This window comes from Nipponia nippon, unplaced genomic scaffold, assembly GCF_047370975.1.
Source record: "Nipponia nippon isolate SJK-2023a ecotype South Korea unplaced genomic scaffold, ASM4737097v1 scaffold_6, whole genome shotgun sequence".
NCBI classification, from domain to species: Eukaryota; Metazoa; Chordata; class Aves; order Pelecaniformes; family Threskiornithidae; genus Nipponia; species Nipponia nippon.
Window position 1 is genome coordinate 18,960,406 of NW_028262380.1, and position 26,667 is coordinate 18,987,072.

At 34.4% G+C, this 26,667-nt stretch overlaps 1 protein-coding gene across 3 annotated transcripts in view; it reads left to right on the forward strand.

Annotated features, from left to right (window-relative positions):
• Positions 1-26,667, forward strand: part of SLIT2 (slit guidance ligand 2) — a 273,898-nt gene that overhangs the window by 220,391 nt on the left and 26,840 nt on the right. For 2 of the 3 annotated variants that reach the window (XM_087736513.1, XM_087736515.1), the window contains exons 21-28: positions 2,505-2,573; positions 5,023-5,094; positions 5,318-5,389; positions 6,785-6,856; positions 9,382-9,545; positions 14,831-14,955; positions 15,089-15,186; positions 16,608-16,747. In XM_087736513.1, coding sequence (XP_087592639.1) covers positions 2,505-2,573; positions 5,023-5,094; positions 5,318-5,389; positions 6,785-6,856; positions 9,382-9,545; positions 14,831-14,955; positions 15,089-15,186; positions 16,608-16,747 — 812 coding nt within the window. The remainder of the gene's footprint in view (positions 1-2,504; positions 2,574-5,022; positions 5,095-5,317; positions 5,390-6,784; positions 6,857-9,381; positions 9,546-14,830; positions 14,956-15,088; positions 15,187-16,607; positions 16,748-26,667) is intronic. The other variant, XM_087736514.1, reaches the window with a different exon arrangement.

Here is a 26,667-nt window from a genome sequence, read left to right on the forward strand (position 1 = left end):
GTCTTATACAATCTGGGATATTTTATTAATCTCTTGATACATTTTTATATGAGAAAAATGGTTAAGCTTGCTTTTTATGAAAAGATACAATCTGAATATGCAGATGGACAGTAACATTGGTATAAAAAAGAGCTTGCTACCTCACGTATTGTTTGAAGATAATAACTGAATAAGCTACTCATAAGACTAGATGAGTCAATTTTTATGCATTATGAAGAAACAATATAAACCTAAAAATTGGGTTATTCATCTGTTTTGAATCTTGATCAGATAGGTCGCAAGATTGAAAGAAATAGAAATTATTGACAAGAAAAAAAGTTAGGTTTGTGTTACACATGGCAAATATTTAATATTAAATTACTAATGCTTCATAATAACTGATTAATGTAGTGCTTTTTCAGAAGACATCATAAATCTGCATCTTAAGCCACTAAAACAGTTTATTGTTTTACCATTTGGTATTATACAGAAGATTCAGAAATGTCCACCACTAGTTTGGTGCTCAATAGTATCCAAAAGCTTTAGTCATTAAGGAAGAGAAATTATTAAGAGCTCAAATTAGCACACAGCTATATAAACCTATAACATTTCATTAGGTTTTGGTGTTGTTTTTTTTTCTCAAAGATGACTTAAATATAGTCGGGCCTAATAAATACAATTTGACAATGTAAGGGCATCAATGCAATGTAAAATTAAGCAGCTAAAGAAAGATACTTTTGGAAGTGCAAGTGGAACCCTGACTGTGACTGAAAACTCATTTGTGTACAATTTTGTATGCTTTAATTAGTGTCTAAGCATGCAATTTAGCATCATTTCAAAAGGATAATGGAGGTGGCTTCTGTTAGCAGTTGCATACTGATTGATTCTTCTAGCATGTATAACCCTTCCAAGATAAACTCTTCATGTGTTTTATGAAATATCTTAATAGTTGCTTCATTTGAACAAGGAGGAATTTTTAACAGCCAAGTGGATACTTGTAGTACTTCAGTTCTAATGAAGCTAAAGCAATATATCCTAATTTATCCTTCGATAAAAGAATTTTCTCAGAATACATACTCCTTCAAAAAGTTTAAATGTTGTTGGTTTCTTTTTTAGTAATTACGTATATGATCCCATGCTCCATTCACCACCTTTTATGTAATGCCATTAAGATAGTGTAAGCATAAAACTTGTTGAGACACATATTTTGGATTTGGGAAGCAGCCCTAAGGAAGATATGGTCCAAGGGAAGAAGAAGAAGACGAAAGAAAAAAAAAAAAAAAGCTTTTTGATTAGATCTAAATAGTTATTTTGTTAAGTTTAACTGTGTTTCAGCCCATCCATTTAGTCAAGACAAAAGTTTCCACAGATGCTGCAGCATACTTAAAGACATTAAGCTCAAAATTAATCTAAGAATGTCTCTATCAGGGGCTGCTCTTAACTCAAGTGTGTTCCAAGTATTTGGATGGCTAAAATATCTTCTTTGTATAGGGATAATGAGGGTGTAGTTTTTACTTGGGTTCCAGGAGACACAAGTAATACCACCATAATACCACCATCAGCAAGTCATTTGCCCCAGTTGAGAAACTAAAGACCTTTAATCTTCCTGCCACTGTCTGCTCCATTTCAGAGAATCAGGTAAATTCAGCACTTCTTATCATCTCTAAACTATTTCCCCTGGTTACATGAAGAGCCCCTCCACTTGCACTTCGTACTGACTGGCTGCACACTGGAAGCTTTTTAGGCAAGGCTTGTTACCTTCCTTTGCCTGTAACTCAGGTGCCGATACAGTTTGATGGCTCTGCACCTGTTAACTCTGAGGATGAACAAGTCTGTTATTGAGAATTATGAGCATGGAAGAAGAGCAAGCAATATAATACAGGAGCTGTAAACCTGCAAAGAGGAAAAAAAAAATCTGACTTTTCTAGTGAAGGGTAATTGATTAGTGTCTTTAGTCTCTAACGTACTCCATAGGAACAGGCTTGTAGTATGCCATGCCTGATATATCATGAGATATACAGGGAGAAATTAGGGAAGGTGACCTGAACTGCAGGCATGACAAATGCTGTTGGAGCTGAGACCAGCCCTTGTTGTTTTTACTGTAAAGGACTACCTCTGCAATGTCAAGGTCTGTTTCTATTTACAATAGCTCAAAATCCACACTTAATGTGACTTGCAGAAGTCAGATTTACTTTTCACCTGTAGGTGTGTGTGAAATGGAGACGATAAAGACCTCATTTTGCAAAATCTTTATGAAATAATAGAAAGTATTATGTAAGAGTTGGTTGTTATTACTGTTACTTCATAATATTCGTAATATCTGATACAATAGCATTTGGATCTTAGACTACAGGTCCTCAGTTGCATCTCTAAAAACCAAAATTTGTAAGCAAGGTTTCTTATAAAACAGAAATACTATTTATTCATTTGTTATTAACTTTACTGTTGGATTCTAAGATTAGTGGATGAAGATGCTACTGTTTCAAGGAAAAAATAATGCTCTATGTTTTATTTTTCTATTTTAGCTATTTGGATGGAAATCAGTTTACCCTTGTTCCAAAAGAGCTTTCCAACTACAAGCATTTAACACTCATGTAAGTAGTTTTAGAGCAACATTCTCTACTGGAATGAAAAAAAAAACAAACCAAAACCCTACTCCATTATACCTGGGTTTAGTTATAAGGAAAGAAACATAAAATGTATCATATCTTTTAGCAAATATAATACCCAACCACATTTTTTAATGGAGGATATTTTTTATTCTACTTGTAACATCCCACATATAATATACTCTGTCACATTTTATAAACAGGGGTATTTCGTTCCAATGATTACATCACAAAGTAAATAAGCAGAAATTATAGTTAACCTGAAAAGAGATTCAAGATCTTTCAAAATGTGTTAGGGTAATACAGCATTTTGTTACTCAGCTCCATAAAGGCAGTAGAATTATTTCATTTACAAAAGAAACATTATGTTATACGCTTCACTCCATGGTACGCTTCACATAGGAATAGCACCTACAGCTGTTGTAACACTTGAATGTAACCCCTTCTGTTTCTCCCACGATATATGGTTTAATAACTCAAGAAGAGAGCTTGTCTAGAACGCCTTACTCCCAACTCTATTGCTGACTCACTCTGTGATTTGAGGCAAATCACTAGCTGCTTTAAAATTTATTACCTCTACTTCATGAATGATTTGAATATGATTTCTGTACCTTGTAAGAGTACAGTGCAAGAAACAGGAAGACTGTCGATGTAAATGACTGTAATTCCATGGCCTTTGTTAGGACTATAAAAATTTATACCAGCTGAGGTTGAACTGTGTAACATTCTGAAAGCAGTTTGTGGTTTCATTATAATCAGAATAAAAAGTGGAGGGGAGTAACAAAATCCCTTAAATTTCTTTTTGACTGGGTTTAGAGCTTTGCTGCAAAAATTGAAAATGGTTTGGCATTCAGAACAAGAACTTTATTTCCTGTATTTACCTCATGCTAGACAAAAGTGGTCACGGTCACAAATTTAGAAAAAAACATGTTTCCAAAACTTTTTGTATTTTGCAAATAACATCAGGAAAAAACCTTGCAATATTCTCAAATGTATACAGCATAATACCAATAGGAAATCTTTGTGGATTGTTTAGGGAAGTTATACAAGATCTAACTTGCAGCTCACAGAAAATACAAACTTTGGAACCTCAGTACAAGAAGCAAGTGTATAGATTGGACTGTGTGCAGTAACAGTATCACTGGACACTAGATATATGTCTAGAGATGAGGCTTATTAGAGTCATAGTGCCAAGGCTTCCATCACAGAGGTTAGGTACTCATGGTCTATTCTTGACAAACACAGCCCGAAATTGTATAACTTTACCTCCTAATCAGAAAATACACATAAACAATTTAGCAGACAAATGTAATACAATAAATTACAGATGAACGGTAAATAAAATGCAAATGAGATCAGTATTAACAGTCTCTATTTATCAGACCTGGGGGGCACATTATTGTAACCTGTCCGAATGTATCCTCATCCTGCATTGAGAATGTTCCTCAGCTCTGTTTGGAAAACCAAAACACTATGCATAGTTCTTCTGTGGCCAAATAAGGAATTACATGGGAGTCTCCTGAGTTCCAGATTAACAAGGAAAATGGTTTATTTCTAACATTTTCTTTCTCTTTTGAATAGATTTCTCTGTTATACTTGCCTAATAAGTTTATTGTTATGAGTCAATTGTCTTACATGCTTTAATGAAATTTCAAGGGGAGAAATATGTATATAGCATAGCTATTCAACAGTACTCTTTAACTTAAAGTATCAAAGTCTCCTCAGAAACAAATCCTGTATTTCACCACAAAATACAGTAAACAATAGTGCAATAGTCAACATAAAATGAAAACTAAAGCACAATACAAGAATAAAGAACAAGCAATATTCACATTTAATACAGCTTCTTCAAAGCTTCTTTGAAGCTACTATCTTTGAAGCTACCAGCATACTACTCCAGCTTCCACCATACTTATGCTTAAGATTTTATTCATTAGAATATTGAACAACAAGGAAGATGTTAAGGTTTTCTCTATAAATCTTAGATAGTGTTCTTTGTAATAATTGCTCTGGGCTTTGATGTCTTCAGCATATAAGTGTTAAGTAGAGTATTAGATGATATTTACTCAGGTGTCATTAGGGACATGACTAGAATGATTTCCACTTTAAAACATCACTTTAATTTCTATACTTGGGTTCATGTAAGATTGCATTATTAACTCACTAGCATGATGGACATTGCTGTTGTGTAAGAATGCATTGTGCTGCTTTTTCATCTGTGTTGAAATGAAAATGCTTTTCATTGATCAAGCTAAACACCTGCTAGGCTTGTATATGGCATGTGAAAATAAAAATATGTGCTGCTTTAAATATTTATATCAATGATGATACTACTTCTACTAATAAAAATAATGTGTCTGTCAGTTTAACTTGCAGTGTTTCAGGACTGGGGCAGTCATTTTAAGGTCTGAATTTCTGAATTTATTTTTTATAGAGATTTAAGTAACAACAGAATCAGCACTCTTTCTAATCAGAGCTTCAGCAACATGACTCAGCTGCTCACCTTGTAAGTTTAAACATGTAACAGTGACTCTTTGGAAGCATTACAGTGGGTTTTTTTGTCTTGGAAAGAAAGGGCATTGAGTTGATATTAAAGCTTGCTTGTTGTGGAGGCTGTAAAATAACTTGTTTCCTAACTAGCTATGTGTGCAAAAGCTGGTTTTGGTCATGCTCTGCATTGTTTACTGAATAACTGATATACTTGCTGACAGTATTTTATATATTTTCAGAATTCTTAGTTACAACCGCCTGAGGTGTATCCCTGCACGGACTTTTGATGGGTTGAAATCACTTAGGTTGTTGTAAGTATTACTTTTTAGCCATTGCTATTTTCCAGAATTTTTATTTGTGTACAACAGATAGCAAATCTATAGGAAGTTAGTAGATTTTAAAACCTATCAACTATTTGAGAAGTGATAATTACGTAGCCTTAAAAATCTAAGTGGCTTCGTTCTGGGGAAGTATACTCTCAAAATGCTGCACAAGAAGTTGTATGACCCTGGACAACACTGTATATACAGACATGCGCTTTTTTCTTTTCTGCTTTTTAATCTTGGCTGTATTTCTTTTTTGTGTTATGTTCTTCCTTGTTATAAGCATTAGAGTCTAACAAAAATGTCATATGCATAAATTCCTCAGTATATATGAGGGGGTTTTGCAGTTGAATTTTGAATATTTTTATTCCAACAATAAATTTCTTTCTTTGTTGTTTCATTTAATATGGGAGTGTTTCCAAAACCTTTGCATCATGGTTTACTGTTGAAAATCAATAAAATTACTTTTTGGTTCCAAGAAAACTTTCCATTTTACCACTAGGAAAAACAGGGTTGAAAGGGCATAAAAAGGGACAAAGGAAAATAAAGAACAGTCAGTCTAGTTTACAGCTTCAGTTTGTCATCAAGAAAAAAACCAACCACAAAACTGCAAAAATTATTTCTCAAGAGTCCCCAGCAGAACATGTAATTTTTGCCTCCATTTGGGTAGTTTATAACCATTTAATAGCTTAGTTGGATTAAATGTCTCAAGCATGGCATTATTTAAGTGTGCTCACATGACGTCAACTATTTTATATAAATATGGGTAATTACAAGAACCATAATCCTATATGTGTTAGACATACACGTAACAATGAATTTATAGACAAGGAGAGATATTTTTGTGCAGGTTTGCTACAGGAGAGAGAACACTAGTCCTGGTATTGATGCTTGATAAGGTCTTTAGTTCCTTAACTTTACTATCAAATTAGGGCAACAACCTTAATACTTACATTAATGAGCAGTCAATGCCTGTATTTTCCATGAATCCATGAAAGATTAAAAAAACCATATGAACATAATTAATGGGAATTTCAGGGAACTGCTGAAAAAGTCAGAAATAATAACTGTTCTGCTATCCCTAAATCCAATCAGTACTTTGCCAAAGTGTGCCTGCTTTCACCAACCTTTATTCTTTCAATTTAAAAAGAATCATATTATTAACATTTCTTATGAAAATTCAGAATGAAAAAAATCAAGTGACAAGTAGGCTGCCAGTTAGAGCATTAAAAAAAAAACCAAAAAAAACAACAGCTGAAAACACTAAGGAACTGGAAGAAAAAAAATGTGAAAAGCTGAAAACTGTTTACCAAAGATGAAATTTGCAAAGTTAACCTGCTGATTTTTATGCATATATATTATTCTGTTTATTTTCTTTTTAAGGTCTTTACATGGAAATGATATTTCTGTTGTTCCTGAAGGAGCTTTTAATGATCTTTCAGCATTATCACACCTGTGAGTATTCAGATGATAACTATTTTTTATGTTACATTTAGCAAATTTCATATAGTTGAACAAAGACAAAATGCAAAGGCCTGCTCTGGAACAAGCTCAGGTATCAGTACAGGCTGGGGACTGGCCAGAGAGCTAGCAGCTCAGCTGAAAAATCCTGGGCCTCCTGGTGGTCAGCAAATTGAACATGTCTGCCATGTGCCCTTATGGCAACCAAGGCTAAAGATGCTCTGGGCTGAATTAGAAAGCGAGCAGCCAGGTGACTGAGGATAGTGGTCACTCCCTTCTGCTTGGCCCTCCTAAGGCCACATCTGGAATGTGTTTTCAGTTTCTCCAGTATGAAGCAGATGTGTATGAACCAGAGCAAATCCAGGATAGGGGCAAGCAAGGTGGAGAGGTGGCTGGATCATATGATCTGTGAGGAAAGGCTAAAGGAACTGTGCTTATTCAGCCTGAAGAAGATGCCAAGGAGGGACCTAATAATCTTTAAGCCTCTAAGGGGATTACAGCAATGATGGAGACAGATTTTTCTCAAAGGTGCACAGTGAAGAATAAGAGTCAACAGTCGCAAGCTGCAGCAAGGGAAGTTTGATTGAAAATAATGAAAAATTCTTCACTGTGAGGGTGGTTCAGCTTTGGAAGAGGTTGCCCAAAGAAGCGGAAGGATCTCCATCCCTGGAGATTTCCAGAGCTCAGCTGGACAGAGTCCTGAGCAACCCTGCTCTGACTTTGAAGTGAGCACTGCTTTGTGCGGGAGGTGAGACTAGGTGACCTCCAGAGTGCCCTAAATTATTCTGATTCTGTGTCAGTGTCTGTTAAGTTGGCATTAACTACATGACATCTGATTTCAGAACATCATTTAAGGCAATATTTTTCCTGGTTTTAATTTTCAGTGGGAACCTAGATTAGAACAAGTTACCTATCTGTAAACCTCATGTTTATGGATAGTTATTAAATCTTTGCTTGCAATTGAGACATAAGTTGACTATTGCCTTTAGATATATCTGGTTTTTATGTTTCTGAACAGCTGCCATTGTTAAAAACTTAATTATCTGCCTCTAGTTCAGTATTGGACATTTGCATTTAATTTGCCTTTTCTCAGAAATTTGATGATGCTGATTAAGCTTTAAGTCATTGATAACTCATTCAAATGCTACTATTAAACTAGCTTATCTGCATGAAATATCAGTAAAACTTAGAAAGATTTGATTGTTGTTGCTGTTATTTTTTTCCTGATCGCTACCGGTTATCCTTGCTAACATTCTGATTTTAGCAGAGCAATTGTGTTATCTCAGTTCAGGCTGACATTCACTCCTGCAAATACAGAGTGGACAAATTCTAGGTATTTCTCCTTGCATGGAAAGTTCCCTATCACTAGGTCTGATTTTTGTTACTGCTCTGACTTAAGCCTGACTGAACAAGTATATATCATTTCTTGTGTTTAGCTGGAAATACGTAGCAATAATTAAGAGAGGGCTTCCTGCTCATGTGGCAGAAAAGAGTGTTTCAGCAGTGGTAGTTTCTACTGCCTTTGCTTGTCAAAGATTTTCTGGTGACCCTAGAAGACCCACTGATCCAAAGTTGTGGAACAATCTGAAAAAAAGTACTGAAACACCTGGAGAAGGAGGATGTTCTAATGCTGCCATTTGACAGTCTGTGCACATGGCAAGATGATCTGTTGAAAGTTCTGTGATTATTGTATTTCTTAAAAGGATTATAAGTACATCTTTATAGAATAGCACAATGCTTCTATCCTCCAAATTAATACAGCATATCATTGTTCTCAGAGTTTTAAGGGTATTTATAGTTTCTAGCAGAGAAAATAGACACTTAAAAAGCCTTTACAGAAATTAATTCTGCAAATCTCTAGCTAAACTGGTTTTTAATTAAAAAAATTAGTTTTATTTAAAGAAATGGATTTGCTTTCATAACAGGACAATTCTTATATAACTACCACAGAGCTAGGATAATGTAGTTTTATTTACTTATGCAGCAGAGACCTCTTACAGAATTTGCACATAGCTGTGAGTTCAGTGGGAGAGCTCCAAAGAGGAAATAATTAAATCAAATTTGGAAGCCTAGAAACAGATGGTTTGTACCAGCCTGGGAGTCATAAACTGAAAAGGAAAAATATCTGGGTGGAACTCTGTGGGGTTGCCTTGGCTGCTTCGGAAGAAATACTTTATTCTTGCTAACTTAATTTCCCAGTATCAGTTTCATTCTGCTGATGCAGCTGATCTTGGCCATTACTTACCAACGGTGAAACAGAGCTAGTTAGTATTAGCTCTCCAAAGTTCATACATAATGCAGCTACAAATAGCTAGGCTTCTGGACCAGGTTTACTGATGAAATTGTTACTTCTTGAGTTAGAATGCAAATCCAGACACTTCATGCTCTTAGGGTCAGTTTGGTGGAGGGAGGGCAGGTTTGTGGTTTGAAGGGGTTTTTGCCAACCTGTTTTCTGGGTTCTCTTTTTAAAAGCACCCATTTAAAACTTTATTCCCTTTTTGTATGTCTGTTTTCCATAGGGCTATTGGAGCAAATCCTCTGTATTGTGATTGTAACATGCAGTGGCTATCTGACTGGGTAAAATCAGAATACAAAGAACCTGGTATTGCACGTTGTGCTGGTCCTGGAGAAATGGCAGATAAACTTCTTCTCACAACTCCTTCTAAAAAATTTACTTGCCAAGGTACTGTTGTTTTTTCTCTTTGAAGTGTCAGTTTTGAATTTTTACAAATAGTTGAGCTGTGAAATAAGAGTCCGGTGTGCTCTAAATATATTTATTATACCATCTTCACTCAGCCTCGTCATCATTATTCCTCATACTGAGGACGTAGCCATTGAGGAACTGTATTTATTTTGAAGACTTCAATGCCTATTTCTTTTCAAACAGTAGACGGAGAAAAAAGTCTTTGGACTTCCAGTCCTGTATTCCTCAGTACATGGATGTACATAGGTACTTCGTACTGTTTCAGCCATGAACTACAGTTTAAAGGTTTACACTTCCCTTAGCCAAAGAATTTCCTTTTCCTTCAGGTTGTTTACAGTAAAAACTGTAAATACATCCATAATCCTTGCAGTCTACATTATCTCAGTGGTATGTAATTGCAGTGATATGTCCAGAATGCTTTCTCTGATATTTCAGAAGAAAGCATAAAAAACAGCCAACCAACCAACCAAAAAAAAAGTAGATAAAGGGATGTGATTACCTCTGTAGAGGTCTCATTCTAAAATGTTGTTATATGGGGAGGTTTCCCAGGGTTTGGACAAAGAGTATTTATCTCCATGTTGGCACCAATGTTGCTGGCATTTATATCACAACTTATATTATTGTCCGTTAATTCCTAGGTTCTTTTTCTGAACCTTACTATTTTTTGGTTAGGAAAGTACCTTTTTTACTCATATGTGAGAGAGAACTTGGTTTGTTTTACTGTTTAATCTTCCTCTATTCCATCCATTTCTCCCTTCTTAAATACTTTGAAAACACAGAAAACTTCTGCTGCAGCTTCATTTTTCATGGTCCTGATTTAGAAACATTGAAGTCCCCAACTGGAAAAAAAAAACAAAAAAAACCAAACAAAATTTATGTGTGCTTATACTTGCAAGGCAATTCTAAGCTCATAGTTATTTCTGAAGCATCAGATAAGTATGATCTTAAGTCTTGTAGAAGTAACTTATTCTCACAGTCTAGGTAATCTTCAAGCTATTTTGACTTATTCATCTGTTAATGTATCTTCAAAGGTGAGCTTAATCCCTTCATAATTTCTTCCTTAAAAAAGCAATGGAATCTTGTTGGAGTTTGTCTCATGCAAAGTTGTTCTTTACTGCATGTTCATCCCATTTAGTCTTCTCTCCTTCGGCTTTCTGTCAAAAAACTTTTTTTGTAAACAAAAAACGGTGCAACCCATTTTATTGTGTGTGATGCCAATGAATTGTCTCTCCCTCCAAATCCTTCTTGCAGTTTTTCATCAGTACATCTCTGAGGTCATGCCAGTGTTCAATGCATATGACACTCATCTGTTGCAACATCCCTTAGTCTGATTTTAGATAGGACATTTGCTGGCCAATCCGATCGTTTTCTCTGCAAGCATCCACTGAACATTATTGCAGATATGCTTTTATTACACACTGTTGTAGGGATATAAATGAAAAAATATTTGCAGGGACGTGAAGGACTTGTTTGGTTATTTTCCATCTCTGTCAGTTGTAAAAACTCTTATCACCCCTGCCTACCATCATTGTTATGTTTCTGTCAGACAATCCAGAAAGTTTGTCTACTCCATCTTGCCCATCAGAAAATATCCTTTATATTATTATGCAGGGTAAGAACTGTATTTGTTTCACTTCCAAGAGTGGAGATGTGGTATTATGGATACCTTTGAGAGAAAATAATTTTCCTGCCAGTGTCCTATGAAGATGCTCATAATTACAGATTGCAAATCAGCAGCTTTTCAATGACATGATGGCCCTGTAAGACATTATGTGTCTGTTACTCAAAGATAAGTAATTTTATCTTTTGCTTAAAAACGAACTGCTGAATAGAAATTAGGAAGATGCTATATTCCTATTAGAACCAAAATTTTAGGCTATGAGTGAGAGGACTGGTTTTGGATATATCTGTTGATGGTCTGCTGTTGTGTGTATATTTACAGGAAGACAGTAGTGTGTAATTCTCTCTTCTCACTATCTCTGGATTCAATTGAAAGTGAAATGGGTGCTTGAATTTGACTTACATAATGAATAGTTCCCAGTGAAAATGAGCATTTTAAAATGAAGTCTCATCTCAGTTGTAAAGCTCCATAAAATCACTGTACCTTACTCTAATTTAATGAATTCTTTTACTCCAGGAATCATCCCTTAGTATTTTCTTTCAGTTGTTTTTCTAGGTTTATGGGTGTTTTTTTCTTTTTTTATATGGCCTCTAACAGATTCTCAATCTTTTACCCCTTTACCATCCATGCCCTGCTTCTAGAGATTCCAGGGCCTTGTGGTTTTCTGATACCAGGTAAGGTTATAAGTAGATCTGGAATGGGTGATCTGATTAAGAACAGACCTTCTGACCTTCCTTTTGTGTACCTCAAGCAGACTTCTTTCCTACGACACGCATGTTTACTGTTTGTTTTCCCCTTTGATGAATTTACAGCTCACTCTTCATGATATGTCATTTAACATATTGTATGAACAGTTTTGTTATTTTAAAAGCCTGGGTTTGAGGTCTGAAAATTATTAAACTGAAATGATTGTTTCCAGTGCATTGTATTAAAATCGGTGATTTCATTGGCAGCTTTAGTATAAGTGACTCAGTGTAGATACTGATTTTGAGGCCATATGCAAGAGAGAATAGGAGTTCCTGAGTCACAAAAAGTCAGATCTTAAAAATTTTCTTGCAACAGGTTTCTCTAGAAGCTGATTTTGAAAGGGTTTGTGTCATGTTTTTCTTCAAAAATATTAGATAGCTATGTATGTGTGTGTATGTTTGTCAATAAAATACAGTTAGTTTTTCACTGTTTACAAAAGAACACTGCTTATTTTTTCTTTTATTTTAAGGATTTCTTTCCAGTTAGGGCTTATTCAAGAATATATGTGTCTACAATGTGAAAAACTAAACAGTAGGTTATGAACCCAATTCTTTTTCATATACAAGTGTTTTAACACATGAAAGCAGAAAGAGGAAAGGAATGGTTTAGTGGAAATGAAAATAGGTTCCACAACTGCCTTTCCTTTAGACTTCAGTAAAAATATCTGAAATATTTCCATTTTTTGATCTTACAACTGAAGAATGGTAAATCAAAATGTTAATTTTTATTGGATGCTACATATACGATAGTTTGAAATAAACACTTACAGCACAAAATCAGATAGAGTGTTCTTTACTACCTTGTTGAGACTTAGGTTTCCATTTTGCGGCTCTGTTTCGGAAGTGAAATTTAGATTGTCGATCTGTTTAGGAAAATAACATTTGTTACTGAATGTTTTTTAATTCATGCCAAATAATTAGCATTTTATTGCATAAGAAGTAGAAAAGAGGATATGATGTTCAGAATAAACAGTTGAGGCAAGGAAGCATAGACTTCCAGGTTACAGCACAGTGTTAAATTATTTTTTTTTTTTTAGTATGTGCCTTATTTTTTTTCACAGAACCTCTTAATGAACTCTAGCAATAATCAGCAATAGTCTAGAGTGCACAGGCAGGACTTTCTAGATGTTAATTCTATGGTGTTTGTTTCAACTCTTCTACCTCTGCTGTTTGCTGGTCTAACAGAAACTTTAATCAGGTATAGATTTCTCTTTCAAAATAAGGTAATGAAGACAAGAATAATCAATCATCCATATAGATTGTGGCTTTGGCAATAAGCATCTTATCACAGATTACCATGTTCATCTCTTCGTATTTGCTTCCAAGCTGTGACACAGAAGGATACCAGCAACTGCAGATTTATAAAAAAAAATTAAAAAAAAAAAAATTCATCCTCTCCCTGTCTTACACCCCCTACTGAGTCCTTATAATCACATGGCTTCCTTCCATGCCAGCTTCTTTACAATGACTTATCTGAGATTAATTTTATAAAGAAAAATAAGTAAAGAAAGTTAAGAAATCTAAGTTTAAAAAAAAAAAACAAACCTATGTCAGTAAAAGTGCCCTGTTAGCTTGGAGAACTTTGTAGTCTGGCTCATTTTGAGTAAAACCTGTTACGAAGCAACCAGGCAGTTCCACTAGTAGGTCTCAGGAGTTTGGCTTTTGTGTCTAGTTAGAAGAAATCACTGGTTATTCCTTAAAATGTACAAATCATCTGTGGATGACTAAATGTTTTTTTCATAGGTGAAATCTGAAATCAAGCTGGAAGCAGTAATGTCATCAAGCAATAGAGCTGGAGATAGTAGAGAATGTACATTCATTCTCTTAATAGGCATTTGGCCAAGTCACCCCTGTTTTCTCTTACAGTAATCAATCTTTTGTCTGTCACAAAGTGTATGAAAATGAATCATTATTTATACACAGGTGATTTCTAATTTTTAATAAATAACCAGTGATTTCTTTGGTTGTTTGACAAAAAAAAAAAAAAATTAAAAAATTTATGGTTCCTAACTTGAAAATTCACCATGAAAAGGTTGTATTAAAATTGTAAGACAACAGAAAAATAAATAAATATCTACAAAATACTTACATAATAGGGATAAGATTTATGTAGGCCAAAGCTCTAAGTCTGGCTTCTGAAACTTAAGATTTTGTCAATATCCATTTCTGAATTCTGTCGTTATTAATATAAGAAACTAGACTGCAAGCATGGATTGCAGCCCTCATTTGTACATAGATTCATGGTATAGTTTGCATTATTTGTAGGCTCAGCTTATGCAGTAATGCACAGAACTGTGGCTGACTCCATAAGGGAGCAAGGCACAATATAGAGCTATTTATGGTGAGATGGCTTGGACAATGCAATTTACATTACAGCTCACAGATGTTCAACCAATTTGCAGGCAATTTTACCCGTTCATTTTGCCATCTCTGTGATCCTGCAGATAAAAAATAAATTAAACCAAAAATACATTAAAAATAGCGTTCTCAGTAACACCATCAAAGGCAGGATTGCAAACTGTGATAGTCCTTCTCATAGGCAATTTTTACCCCCTAAAAAGACAAAAGCAGAACCTGTATTCTTCATTTTGTTAATACAAAGGGAAGGTAATTATGGATCAGAGCTGTACAGATTTCAGAGAATGGGGATATGGGAATCACTTTGGGGTCAGCTTCTTTTTAAAAAAAAAAGTGATAATTAAACCAAAAATCCAACACCAAATTTATTCGGTCATGTCAAAAGAATTAAGGACAGTCCAGCATTCCATCCATATAGACACACCACAAAGTCTAAAATATAAATTTAATTTTAAAATTTAAGGCAACATGGCGGATATATCCTGTCAAATATAAATTAATAGCTATTTGTTTCTGACTATCAAATTTGTATTTTTAAGGGCCCGTGGATGTTAATATTCTTGCTAAGTGTAACCCCTGTTTATCAAATCCATGTAAAAATGATGGAACCTGCAACAATGATCCAGTTGACTTCTATAGATGTACTTGCCCTTATGGTTTCAAGGTAGGTACTGAGCGAAGAGGAAAAAGCTTACTGCAGTGTAAGCTTCTCCTTAACAACCTTTAAGTTTTATTTGGCTCCCTTCCACTAGTGTCTGTATTTTCTTCTTAAATTATAATTGTTGTTCCCTGCATAGGGTCAAGACTGTGATATTCCCATTCATGCTTGCATTAGTAACCCGTGCCACCATGGTGGAACTTGTCATTTGAAAGAAGGAGAAAAAGATGGTTTCTGGTAGGTTGTTTTTAACTGTAATAACGGGATGGAAAACTACTGAGCTGAAATAATCTTGGTGTTAATCTTTGGGTTCTCTGGGTTTGCTGGTAAGTGCACCACAAAGGCAGATTTTCAGTGCTTCTGAAGTTTTCAGAACATGTCACCATCCTTGGAAAGCTTCTAAAGCTTTGAAACTGTTAAAAACAATAACAAATGACTGTGATTAGTTAAGGCATATCAGGTCAAGACAACATGGTATTGACTCCATTATGCTAATTAATAGCTAGCTAGATCCCTGCTGAAAAAAATCTCACAATTCATCTGTTGTCGTGTATATTACTTCAACAGACAGCATGTAAATGATAAAATGTAAATCCCAGTGAAACAGAAAATTAATGATTCATTTGAAACTCACTGTGCCAGCAGATAAACATGCTGTGAGCATTTTTAATCTTCAGTTATTTAATCACACAGTACAATTACTCCAGATGTACTTCATGAATTATGAAATAAAGTTCTTTAGCATTCTTATGTGAAATTATTAGTCATTTAATAATCTACACCTCAAGCTTGTTAGAAATGACACTTCAAAAAGATACAATTCATTATCCTGCAATTCATTATGACATTATTCTTATTTTTTAATCCAAATTCTGCCCAAAGATTGAATAGTTTTCTATTAAAAATTAAGCATATACATCTTAATACTATGCCTCTAGAATTTAAAGTGACATATTCATGTCTCAGAATTTGACCTTTTTCATTTATTTGTTTAAACACTACATATTTTGAAAATCAAAGTAATCTTATAATCAAAACCACAGAAATTATAGATAGTGCATATTACATGAAAATGTATGTGTAGTCATGTTTGAGTGATCTTTTACTATCTATTTTGATGTATTTGTGTTGTACAAACATATGTAAAAGCAAAAAAATTACTGCTTTGAAGAGTTTATACAGGCTTTGGTTTTATATATTAATGCATGTATTGTGCATGGAATGTTAAACAGAGCTTTATATTGGTGCATTTAACTGAATGACAGTGGAATGCTACTATTACATACTAATCCCTGATTCCGCAGTCTTTTCCATGTGTTTAACTTTATTAAAAAAAAAAAAAAAGATCACTTTCCACACTTTCCGTAAGAAATATAATCTGCTCTTATAATATAAAGGTAGCACGCTTTTCAAAAGGAATGTTCAGTGATTTAATTTAAGAAGCTCCTTAAACTAAAGATTAAAGCACAAATTTAGAAGCCTTTTTTCTGTAATTTAAAATATGAAAAATAAATGTTTATTATATGTTTTTTTACATTATATCAACCATGTTCCTTTATGGAATTTTATGAATTATTGTACCTATTAATTACGGAACTTCTTGTCTGGTCTCTCCAGCTAAAATGTCCATGTGGTTAGTTTTGTTTTCTGTATTACAGGTGCACTTGCGCAGATGGATTTGAAGGTGAAAACTGTGAAGTAAATGTTGATGACTGTGAAGACAATGACTGTGAGAATAATTCTACTTGTGTGGATGGAATTAATAACTATACTTGCCTTTGTCCACCTGAATATACAGGTAGGAGTATAAGAGAAAGTACAGGTAATTCAAGAATTCCTAGCAGAACAGTAATATTATTCAGTTTGTAGGTGAACTAGTAGTTACTCTACAATTGACTTAAAGCCAGGTTTCCCTCCGTATTTCTCTGCTATATGGTTCGCAGTCAAAAGTAGACTTAATGCCCACTCACTAATTCCTTTGTTAGTTTTGAAATTACAGCATTTTGATATTTAAAAGATCATTCCAAATGTGTCCTTCCCTACCATTTACCTAACCCAGACACCCCAATGAAGAACCTCTGCAGCTGTAGAAATCTGAAAAATATTCTGCTTTTATCCTGTATACTTCATGTTACTAGCAGGGCAGAAAAGGCTCTGTCTGTGCTGGTAAGGAACTGCATTTGGCACCCCTGGATGTTCTGCTGCGCTCCATTAGAAACATTAATGAAGAGCGTGATGCTTTCTGTTCTAGCACGAAAAAAAAAAAGAATCATTAGAGAGCATCTAATTATTTTTTTCTATCAGTTGGCAACCAGGCCAAAGCATTCCCCTTTCTTTGAGACAGAGGGTCTCTTGCTTGCTGTCATCATCTCTGTGGGAATGGAGGATTGTTAGAACAGCAACACTGGTGAACAAGAAGTAGGATCTATTGTTTACACTGATCTGTTTTATAGTTTTTCTAACTAGACAGATCTATTTTCTGTCAGCTAGTTGACCACTAGGAGAACACAGAGCTTAAATTCACAAAACTATGATTTGAAATGCATAAAAAAGAAATGTAAAATCCACCATAACTTGGGAATTTACTCAGTCATCCTATATCTTTACTTTAATCAATCCTATTGCCTCTGTCTGATAAGTTTTCCACTATCCTCAGGGAGCACTAAATTTGAGCTCTGGAAAACTGGGAGGAGAGGTGAACTCCCAAATTAATTTAAATTATTGAAAATATAGCTAACTCATTTTTAATCCAAGGTATTTCCATCATTAGTTCTACAACCTATTGGATTGCTCAAATAGTTTAGGGTATTCAAATTTAAAGTCAATATTTAAATCTTGGAAACCCACAGTGAGTGAAGATGATAGAACACAGGTATAAGAAATGCAACTTCATAATCTAATATATGTATTCATCCAGTACTTCTGCTGGGTAAATGTTTGGTAGAAATTTCTCCATATAGCATAAGCTACAATACTTAGCGCAATACAGGTTAAATGTATAAGTAGCGAGAATAAGGTATTTAATAATAAGTGGATGGTCCACATCTGGAAGAACAGGCATAATCTTCTGCTTAGACAAAATACTGTTTTGCCAAGTACTGATACCTTATATACCTAAGAGCAATTGACAATTCAAGCCTTATAAGCAAATAATAGGTAACAGCATCAATAAGTAGAGACAGGTGTTTGCTATTTCTCCTATAACTATATTTCAGCTATATGTGAGTCAAGCTTCAGCTCCCCTGGGATCAATTGCTATCTCATTTAAAACTGTGATCAGATATTCTACTGTGTAGGCTGGAAAAAAGCAAACCAAAGTCACATCAGTCCCGCATTCCTGCTCAGTGGCTTCATGCTAAGAGTTTCATATATCTATTAGATAGTAGACAATTCATTCGCATGTGCATTCCTCCTCTGCAGCTTTGCAGGTGTTCTTACCTGTGTCGTACATTTCTCCATTTTTGACATTGCTCTAGATGCATTTAACTGCTCAAGTCAATAGCTTGCTGTATTCACAGTATGCCATGGGAAGGACTGTTTTGTATTAAATATCCATGGAGTGGATACAAAGGCTTGTTTATATGTGCTAGCCTAAAACTTTGATTAAGTGTGCCTGTTGCATTTCTGTAGTATTGTAATTGAAATGTACATTTTAAATTTACAACTGAAACAGCAGTTGTAGCATTTCTTTATATATCTATATGGTTATAGCAAAAAGGAGAGCATAAACATTGGTAACATTTTTGATGTTTGTATTGCAGTTGTGCTTCTTCAGTTAAAATACAAGAGAGTGTATTTTTTAATTTAATTCATAATTGTGTATAATTCTAAAAGGAAAATACTATGAATTTACATGGCAAGTGGTTTTGTTTGCTAAATGTAATTCTTTCAGAAAGAGATTTGCTTTTACAGATGCAATGCCTACTCATAGTCACTACTGAAGTCAATAGGTCATGTGAATAGGTGAGAATCTGCTCACCAGCTCTAAAATAAATCAAAACAATCTACTTGTAATCAATAAGTTTAGCTGTTCTGTTTTTTAAAAAATGTTGAGAATTTACCCTATCTCATCAATTTTTTTAACACCTTACCAAAAACAAAGACACATCTATTTTTTTAAACATACAACACCAGGGCCTCAACTCATTTTATAGATAAGCTGGACAAAAATTGTAGCAAAAGTTCAGGTTTTTCATTCCACCGAATACAGTACAGAATTCTACAATATACTATCTATCTTACAAAGCATCTGAGGACACAACACAATGTGTGAAACCCTAAGTAATTTTTGAGATTAATTGTAAAAAGAAAACATTCAGCTACTCGAGGGGTCTTCACGTCCATCATCCTTGATCTTGCATAATAATTAAATAACCTTCAGGGTTAAGAATTAGACTGACAGTAGTCTGGACACATCAGGATCTAGAAATGGTAGTGTTCAGAATATAAAGTAATCTTACAGTTGCCTCAAGTGTGTACGAGATACCAAATTATTTATAGGATTTTTTTTTTTTTCTCTGGCCTATAGCCTGATTTGAAAGATAGGTAGCAGAAGCCCTGTCTGGTATGGATACAGTGATTTGCATGAGGAACTTTGTAAACATTTGGATTTTGGTATCTGTTCTAACAGGTTAAAGTCAGATATGCATGTTGCTAATTTGTTTTTTTACCAAAGGTATTTTTTGCTAAATGAATTCATGTACTAGCTGGGCAAAAGTAGGTTAATGATCAGGAAAACAGGCTATATATTCAGTAGGTAAAAAGATTTTTAAATTCAAAGTTACTTATCTCTAGCTCAGAAAATTCCTGAGCTATAAGTTGCTGGAGACTGGGACAGTATACATACCAGGAAAATACCACCGTAGGCTTGTCCTGTTCTCTTTTAATTCTGTTGGCAATACTTTGGATTGTCTGTGTTCAAGATGTCACAGCATATATGGACTGAATGTGGAAGTGCACCAGCCCAGAATATTTTTCTGGGTGAATGGTTATCTGCAAATATGCTTTACATTTCAGTAGCACAGTATAAGGAAGAAGTCAGCTGAAACCTGATGGTATGAAATGTAAATCATTCTTTAAAGTTTTATTTTCATGTGGAAAGCTTGTTAGAATCTCAAATTAACTCTAAAAATATATATAAAAACTACAGAAAATCTTGTAAAGAATGTTGCAGTGCAAACCCAGTCACTTTTTGACTTTTCTAACAATGCCTTGAAAATTGACACTTCTCAAGTACACAGTGTTGATCTAAAAACAAACAATGAAAAAAGCTTATTATTTTGTTGCTTAAGAACAAGGAATCCATTTTTCTCTGCCTCAGTTAAGTTTTACAATTACCTCCACAGTTACAGGTGGAAAGACAAAGAATGGCATTTGCACTATACTATGAGCTTTCTTAAGATCACAGACTGTAACTCTGAAACAACAGTAAGCAAATGGAATCAGCAGACACTCAGAGTGTCTGATGAAACCTTGAGAAGTAACACATTTAAAATACCTCACTATGTCCTGCACTCTTTAACCTTGCTATTCTCTTAACATTATCATCTCCTTTATTTTAACCTCAGTCTAGTAAACTTCCTATCATTTTATGTGCATTCTATAGATTACAGATGATCATTTCTCTTGCTCATTATCATCAGTCATTAGATCACAGATCTAACTGATCCAGAAGTAAAACTTTTCTTATGCCACCAGTGGCATGTACTTCTTACCTTTTCTGTTTGTTTTGCTCTGCTGTAGGTGAGACTCTGAAGCTTGCTTCATTTTGCTATATCAACCTCTCTGCTGCTATAGTTGTGCATTAGCTTAATGTGCTATGCTGTTGTATTACAATGTAAAAAGTCTCTTGTCTCTTCTGTCTTTGTCACTGCAAGCTGCTAATCTGAATGAAGTGGAAAAAGGTCAGTTGTCTTTTAAGCCTATTTTCACTTACTTTGGTTTCTCACTTTCCTTTCCTTAAAGGTGCATGGATTTCAGTTCTTACAAATGATCAAATAAATCGTATATAGATACAATTTAGAAAGCTCACTGCAAATCCTCAAATTAGGCATTTGGCTCTTGCTGTGAATACATGTCAGAAGAATGTTGTGGAAGATGCAGATCGCCGCACAGGAGTACTTTAATACTACCTTCATTGTCTTTTTTTCAGAGGTATTAAAAATCTGTGCAGCCACTGATAGGACTAACAAAAAAGTTTACACGGTGGATCTTCTGAAATCTTTAGTCTCATCACCTTAAGGACATACCTTGGTTCCGTTCTAATGTATTCTCTGTTTTATAGCACTGTTTTGCTTTAATTTCTTTGTTAGATTATGGTACTAGAAAATATGCTGGAGTATAAAATGGCAGTCATCTTGCTTATCATTTCTGTGGCCTTTTTTTGCTGTAAATATCTATAGAATCTGAAATGACCGCATTAAGCTGAGACTATGGTACAAGAAAGGTAATAGTGGAGGGATTTATGACGCTGACTTTGAGTATTCCTGATTTTTAAATTTTTTTTTTAAGTCTCTGCCTAACACCTATCTCACAGAGATAAACCATATTCTGTACAATCTGATCATCTATACAATCTGAGAGCTAACACAATCATGACGACATATTTATGAAGTTACATATTTAGTTTTAAAAGCCTGTCAATCATCTTGTAGTGTATTTTCCATTAATTTGATAAATATATTGTGCAGTCTATAAAGCAACATAATATTTCACTAGTAATAAAAATATTTTCATTATCCATGAAATAGCATGTTGAGCAAGGCTGCAATTATACCATCTATGTTGATTAATTTAGACATCTGATGAATAATTCTTACAACTTAAACTCAGAGCCTAAATTCTCTCCGTAACAGATAGAGACAACAAGATGTTTCCAGAAAGTGATTCCATCCAGAGGTGTTCCATGCTTAAAGCTGTATTCCATTTAGACATGTTGCCATGTTTGCATTTATTATTATTTATCTGGACAGCAAAGATATCCTCCGGTTTTTCTTTCCCTTGTCACCTCCTAAGTTATTTTTTCTACATTGTTCTGTTACTACCCCAATATGAAACTGGTTGATTTTATAAAAGAGTACTTGTCCCAACAAAAACTAGAAAAAGTGCAAGCTCAGTATAAATGAATATAAAAGTTGAATTCTTTGTTATTCTTGTTTTTAATTAAAAAAAAAAAACAAAACAGAACAAAACAAAACCAAGCAGATTACAATAACTAGTTTGACATCTGTGAGTCATGGATAAAATTTTGCTTTGTCACTGACTTCCAGTAGCATAATTACAGAATTTTAGGATTTACTTCTGGAAATTAAAAGAAAAACTTAAATCCTATGTTCATGAAAAATAGCTTTTCAAATGGAATGTAAAGGGAAGATGCCACTATGAAGAGACTCAAGTCTTCACTTCAAGTTGAAGCAGCTGTTACCTGTGTATAATTAGTCTTGCTGATAGTTTAAATGTCTTTAAATGTGATTAAAGGTAGAAAGGCAATGAATCCTAAACAGGACTGTAGTCGCTGTAAATGTATTACACAACTGTGAACTATAACATATTAAAATCAAGAACAAATTTCTAACACACAAATTATCAAACACCCAGGGGATGTGAACTAAGTTCAGCACCAAAATGAAGCAGATGTGTATGTGATACATGTATTAGCCTGCCAGCTGAACATGAAAGTTATTAATGGTCTCTAAGTTGTTTGGAGGATCAGTCAGTTTTATCATGCCAGACATCTTTTGAATTGTGACAGCAGTAGGAAAAAAAAAAGGCATAGTTTTAAGCAATCATCTCAGTTTAGGCAAGCCCTAGACACAGATATATATATATATATTTCTATACATTTCCAAACTTCATTGCATGGCCTTCTTGCTACTACCATAAAGGAGTTGAGTTACTACTTTCAATTCACTTGGTAATCCAATACGTACCTGCCTAAAATTTAAGCATGCAAGTAATCCAATGCAAATCATGTCATATCAAACTTGATAAAAAGTGTAATTATTTCATTAAATCAGGGTCATAATCCTCATTCTTGTAATAACTACACATAAGTGTTACAGCTTCTTACAATAAAGATACCTTTGCTACTCTTGCTTTTCATCACTCACTGTAAAATTTTCTGTTTCATCTAGCTTAATGTACTTCATATGACTATTCTATATTAAAAGCTCGAGTATTAAAGTAATTTTACTGCATTTTCATAAAGGGGGAATATACATGATATCCTTGGCAAGCTGAGCTACCTGCTACTAGTTTGATCACTGCCATTACTGATTCTGGTCTATGCTCCTTTTGTTTTCCTTAATTGTCTTACAGCTTACCTGCCTTAAAGTTACTATTTCTTTGTTGTTCCCAAACAGCACATGTAAAACAACTGGAAATGTTAAACTAAATAAGCCCCATCTTACACTGAGATCCACAAGCATGGTGCACAGATGAACAGAGTTAAGCAATGGTGAAAGATAGGAACAGTCCAGGAATGAATCGGATCTAGAATTTGACTTTAAAATTAAATTCCAACAAAATGTTCAGATTTGTGGTTATAAACTACATCCTACTGTGACTGTAAGCAACTTTGTCCCTCCTATAGTAGATATTTTTATTTGTCTTTTCTGAAAAATGAGCTGAAGACTTTAAATAATTTATGTTGTCTACTGTTCATCAAACTCAAGACTTCATAAAAATGCAGCACTTTTCTGTATATAGTTTGTTAAATGGCATGGACATTTTCCAACCACTCCTACACTGTATTGGCTATTTGAGTCAGAAGTAATTAAACAGAGACCTCCGGTCAAAGACTCAGATAATAATACCTAATTGATAAAACATAAATACTGCAGAAGACGACTCACAATATATCTCAGCCAAGCTCAGAAACTGGAATGGACATTTATGTACACATATAAAATCCTGCTATTCTAGCAATTACCAGTAAGTCTGTAATATATATTTGTTATTTTGGCTTTGGAACAGCGAATAAGGCTTCTAGCAAAAACCTGATTTTGATAATTAAAACTGACTGTTCTTTCTTTTGCATTCTTCTCTAGTTTTTATTCTAATATCATACTCAGTTTGCTAATACACTAGTGATTTTGAGCTTGTTTCTTCAGTAAGTTTGCCTGTAATTAGCAATGTGCTATTATATTCAGAAGCCTGTGTCCCTTTGTGTTAGAGATCTCCTCATCATTCAAAAATATAGTGGCTGACATTGCTTTATTTGATTGTATTTTGAATTTATTGGCCAATTATTCAAAATAACAATGATGTAAATCCTTTTTCACCTCATTGCATTGTTCTTCATTATTTGTTGTACTACATGTCTTTATATATTGGAAAATCCAGAGTTAAGTTTTTCTGTGATTTATAATCTCATCAAGTCATAAGAGTGAATTAACATATACAGAGGAAACAAACTGACCTGTGAATCTAGCAAACTTATAACTTCAAGTAGTTAATCAAGGATTACACACAATTCATCATCAGTATTTAATAGTGTTGTCTGGCTGTTTAAGTCGGCATCATCCTCTATACGTAGCTGCAAAATCTCAGTAAATATTCCAGTCTTGACCTTGGAGAGTTGTGTTCATTTGGACTGTACTGACAACACAGAGTTCCACTGGTGGCAGTGCTACTCCACACCAGAATCCAGACTCCCTAGATTAATTAAGCAAGATGTCTTATGAAAAGAGTTATTGCTGGTTCTAATTAAACTTTGGAAGCTTTTCATAGGATTTTTGACACTTTATCCACTGCTTATTTTTAAACAAACTAGTCTGTTGCTTATTTGCCTACACATAGAAATGTACACATAGAAATGTTCCCATCTTTCAAGAACATAATTACTTAGCCAAGCTCTTACAGAAGCCTCAGTTACAATATTATTAGATGAATAAAAGAATGTACACACACATTAGTGTCAAGCTTCCTTGAACTGAGACATTTGTTTCACAATCTTTTTTCATTATTTTGAAGTATGGTTTTTAAAACATTGTCTAATGCTTCCCAAATCAGGGAATTCTCTAACATTTTCTTCCAGTAAAGCCAAGGAGCCTAACTTGGTAAATCTGATATTTCCTTCAATGAGTGTTTCACTTTCATCACTATCTTTTCATTTCAACAAAATTACTTTCTCCCCTTCACTTTGTCTCAGTTAAATTCTGAATAACACATTGGTTATGCAGTACGCTAAAAGAGATGTTGCTTTACCAGGAAACTATTCTTCAGTGGTTCAGATCCCACGTCACATATTTTTACTTACCTTTTCTATTAACTCTTTTGCAAACAGTTACATTTTGGTTATGGGAACGCTTCATTCAGAATATAAACCTGTTAACAGTACAAATGAAGACCTCGCACTTGGGTTATTTTGGTTTGCTCTTCTGGTATTTATATTTTCATTCAGAAATTCAGTATCTGATGTACATATTTTGGATTCCATCTTGAATTTTTCTTGTTTTTATTGACCCTGTGTGCAAGTCTGTCATGAATTCTACTCTTTCTTTATAATGAAAGTTTGTACTTTATGTAAAACTGACTTTTTTGTTCATAGGGTTTTTTACATTATTGTTTCACTACGTGGCCCGCCATGTTTACCATGCCCTTTCCTTGATTCCTGTTTCCTTCCCTAGGCCAGTTGCTAACAGACTGTTTAACCAAAAGCTCCCTCCAGTGATATGATTCTGAATTATTTCACAGTGCATACAATTTGCAAATGCAAGGGGAAACTTTCCTTTCCCTTGTGATGTCACAGCACAAAAAGTCCTATCTTTTAAAGACAAGTGGGTTTTTGAATCATAGTTTCTCTTCTTTTTCACTCTATGCACTTTTCTACAGAGTACTCGGATCAAAGTCTGACCATAATCTCAAAAATACCTGGTGATGTTTGCAAGCCATTTGGCTGCAGTAGACCTGGTAGTGTAACATTGATCTTATGATTTGAAGTGGACATTTTTCAAAACTGTAAGCCTGTTTCAAACTTAAACTTCCAGTCTGACCCTCGGTCTCTATGCAGGATTCACAGCTATGACTTGGGAATTAAGACCTTTCAAGTGACCTTGAGCTTTTCATGAGGTGATTCAGCTTTCAGTGTAGTTCAGAAGTTACTAGGGCCATCAACCTATGACTATGGAAATGCAGTGTACTCTAACTAAGAAATCATGTATTTGGAGGTGGGGGGGACGGGGGGGATTAAAAAATGGAGAGGGTTATAGACACTACTCAATAAAGCTGTGTGCCACACAAGAAATTTCAGAGGTCTGTGCCAATAATAATCTAAGCCATGGCCCAGTTACTATCCTGTAGCAAAATTAATGCCAGTTCAGTAAAGTTGACAGCAATGGTAAGATTGCTTGCTCCTATTATGCCAGTCCTAATTTACCTTTTTCTAGATATTTTGGGGGGTTTCCACCAAACTTTTACTGTGATTCTAACTAGAGACAGCAAACCTCCAGCCCTGCTTGAAAGACAGGCTCAATATGTCACTTTCATAAAGTCTCTGATATACTGTTAAAATTAATAATCTTGGGAATGTTTAGAGGTGTTTTTGTCCAAGTCTTGTAAGTACTGAACAGCCATATTTTTATTATTTGTAATTGGGGTGTCATATATTTTGCCGTTCTGCATGTAATTCAATATAGAATATATGCCATAATAAGGTATTTGTATGGGTGTATGTGTGTATATATATATATGCATATATATACACATATACATATATGT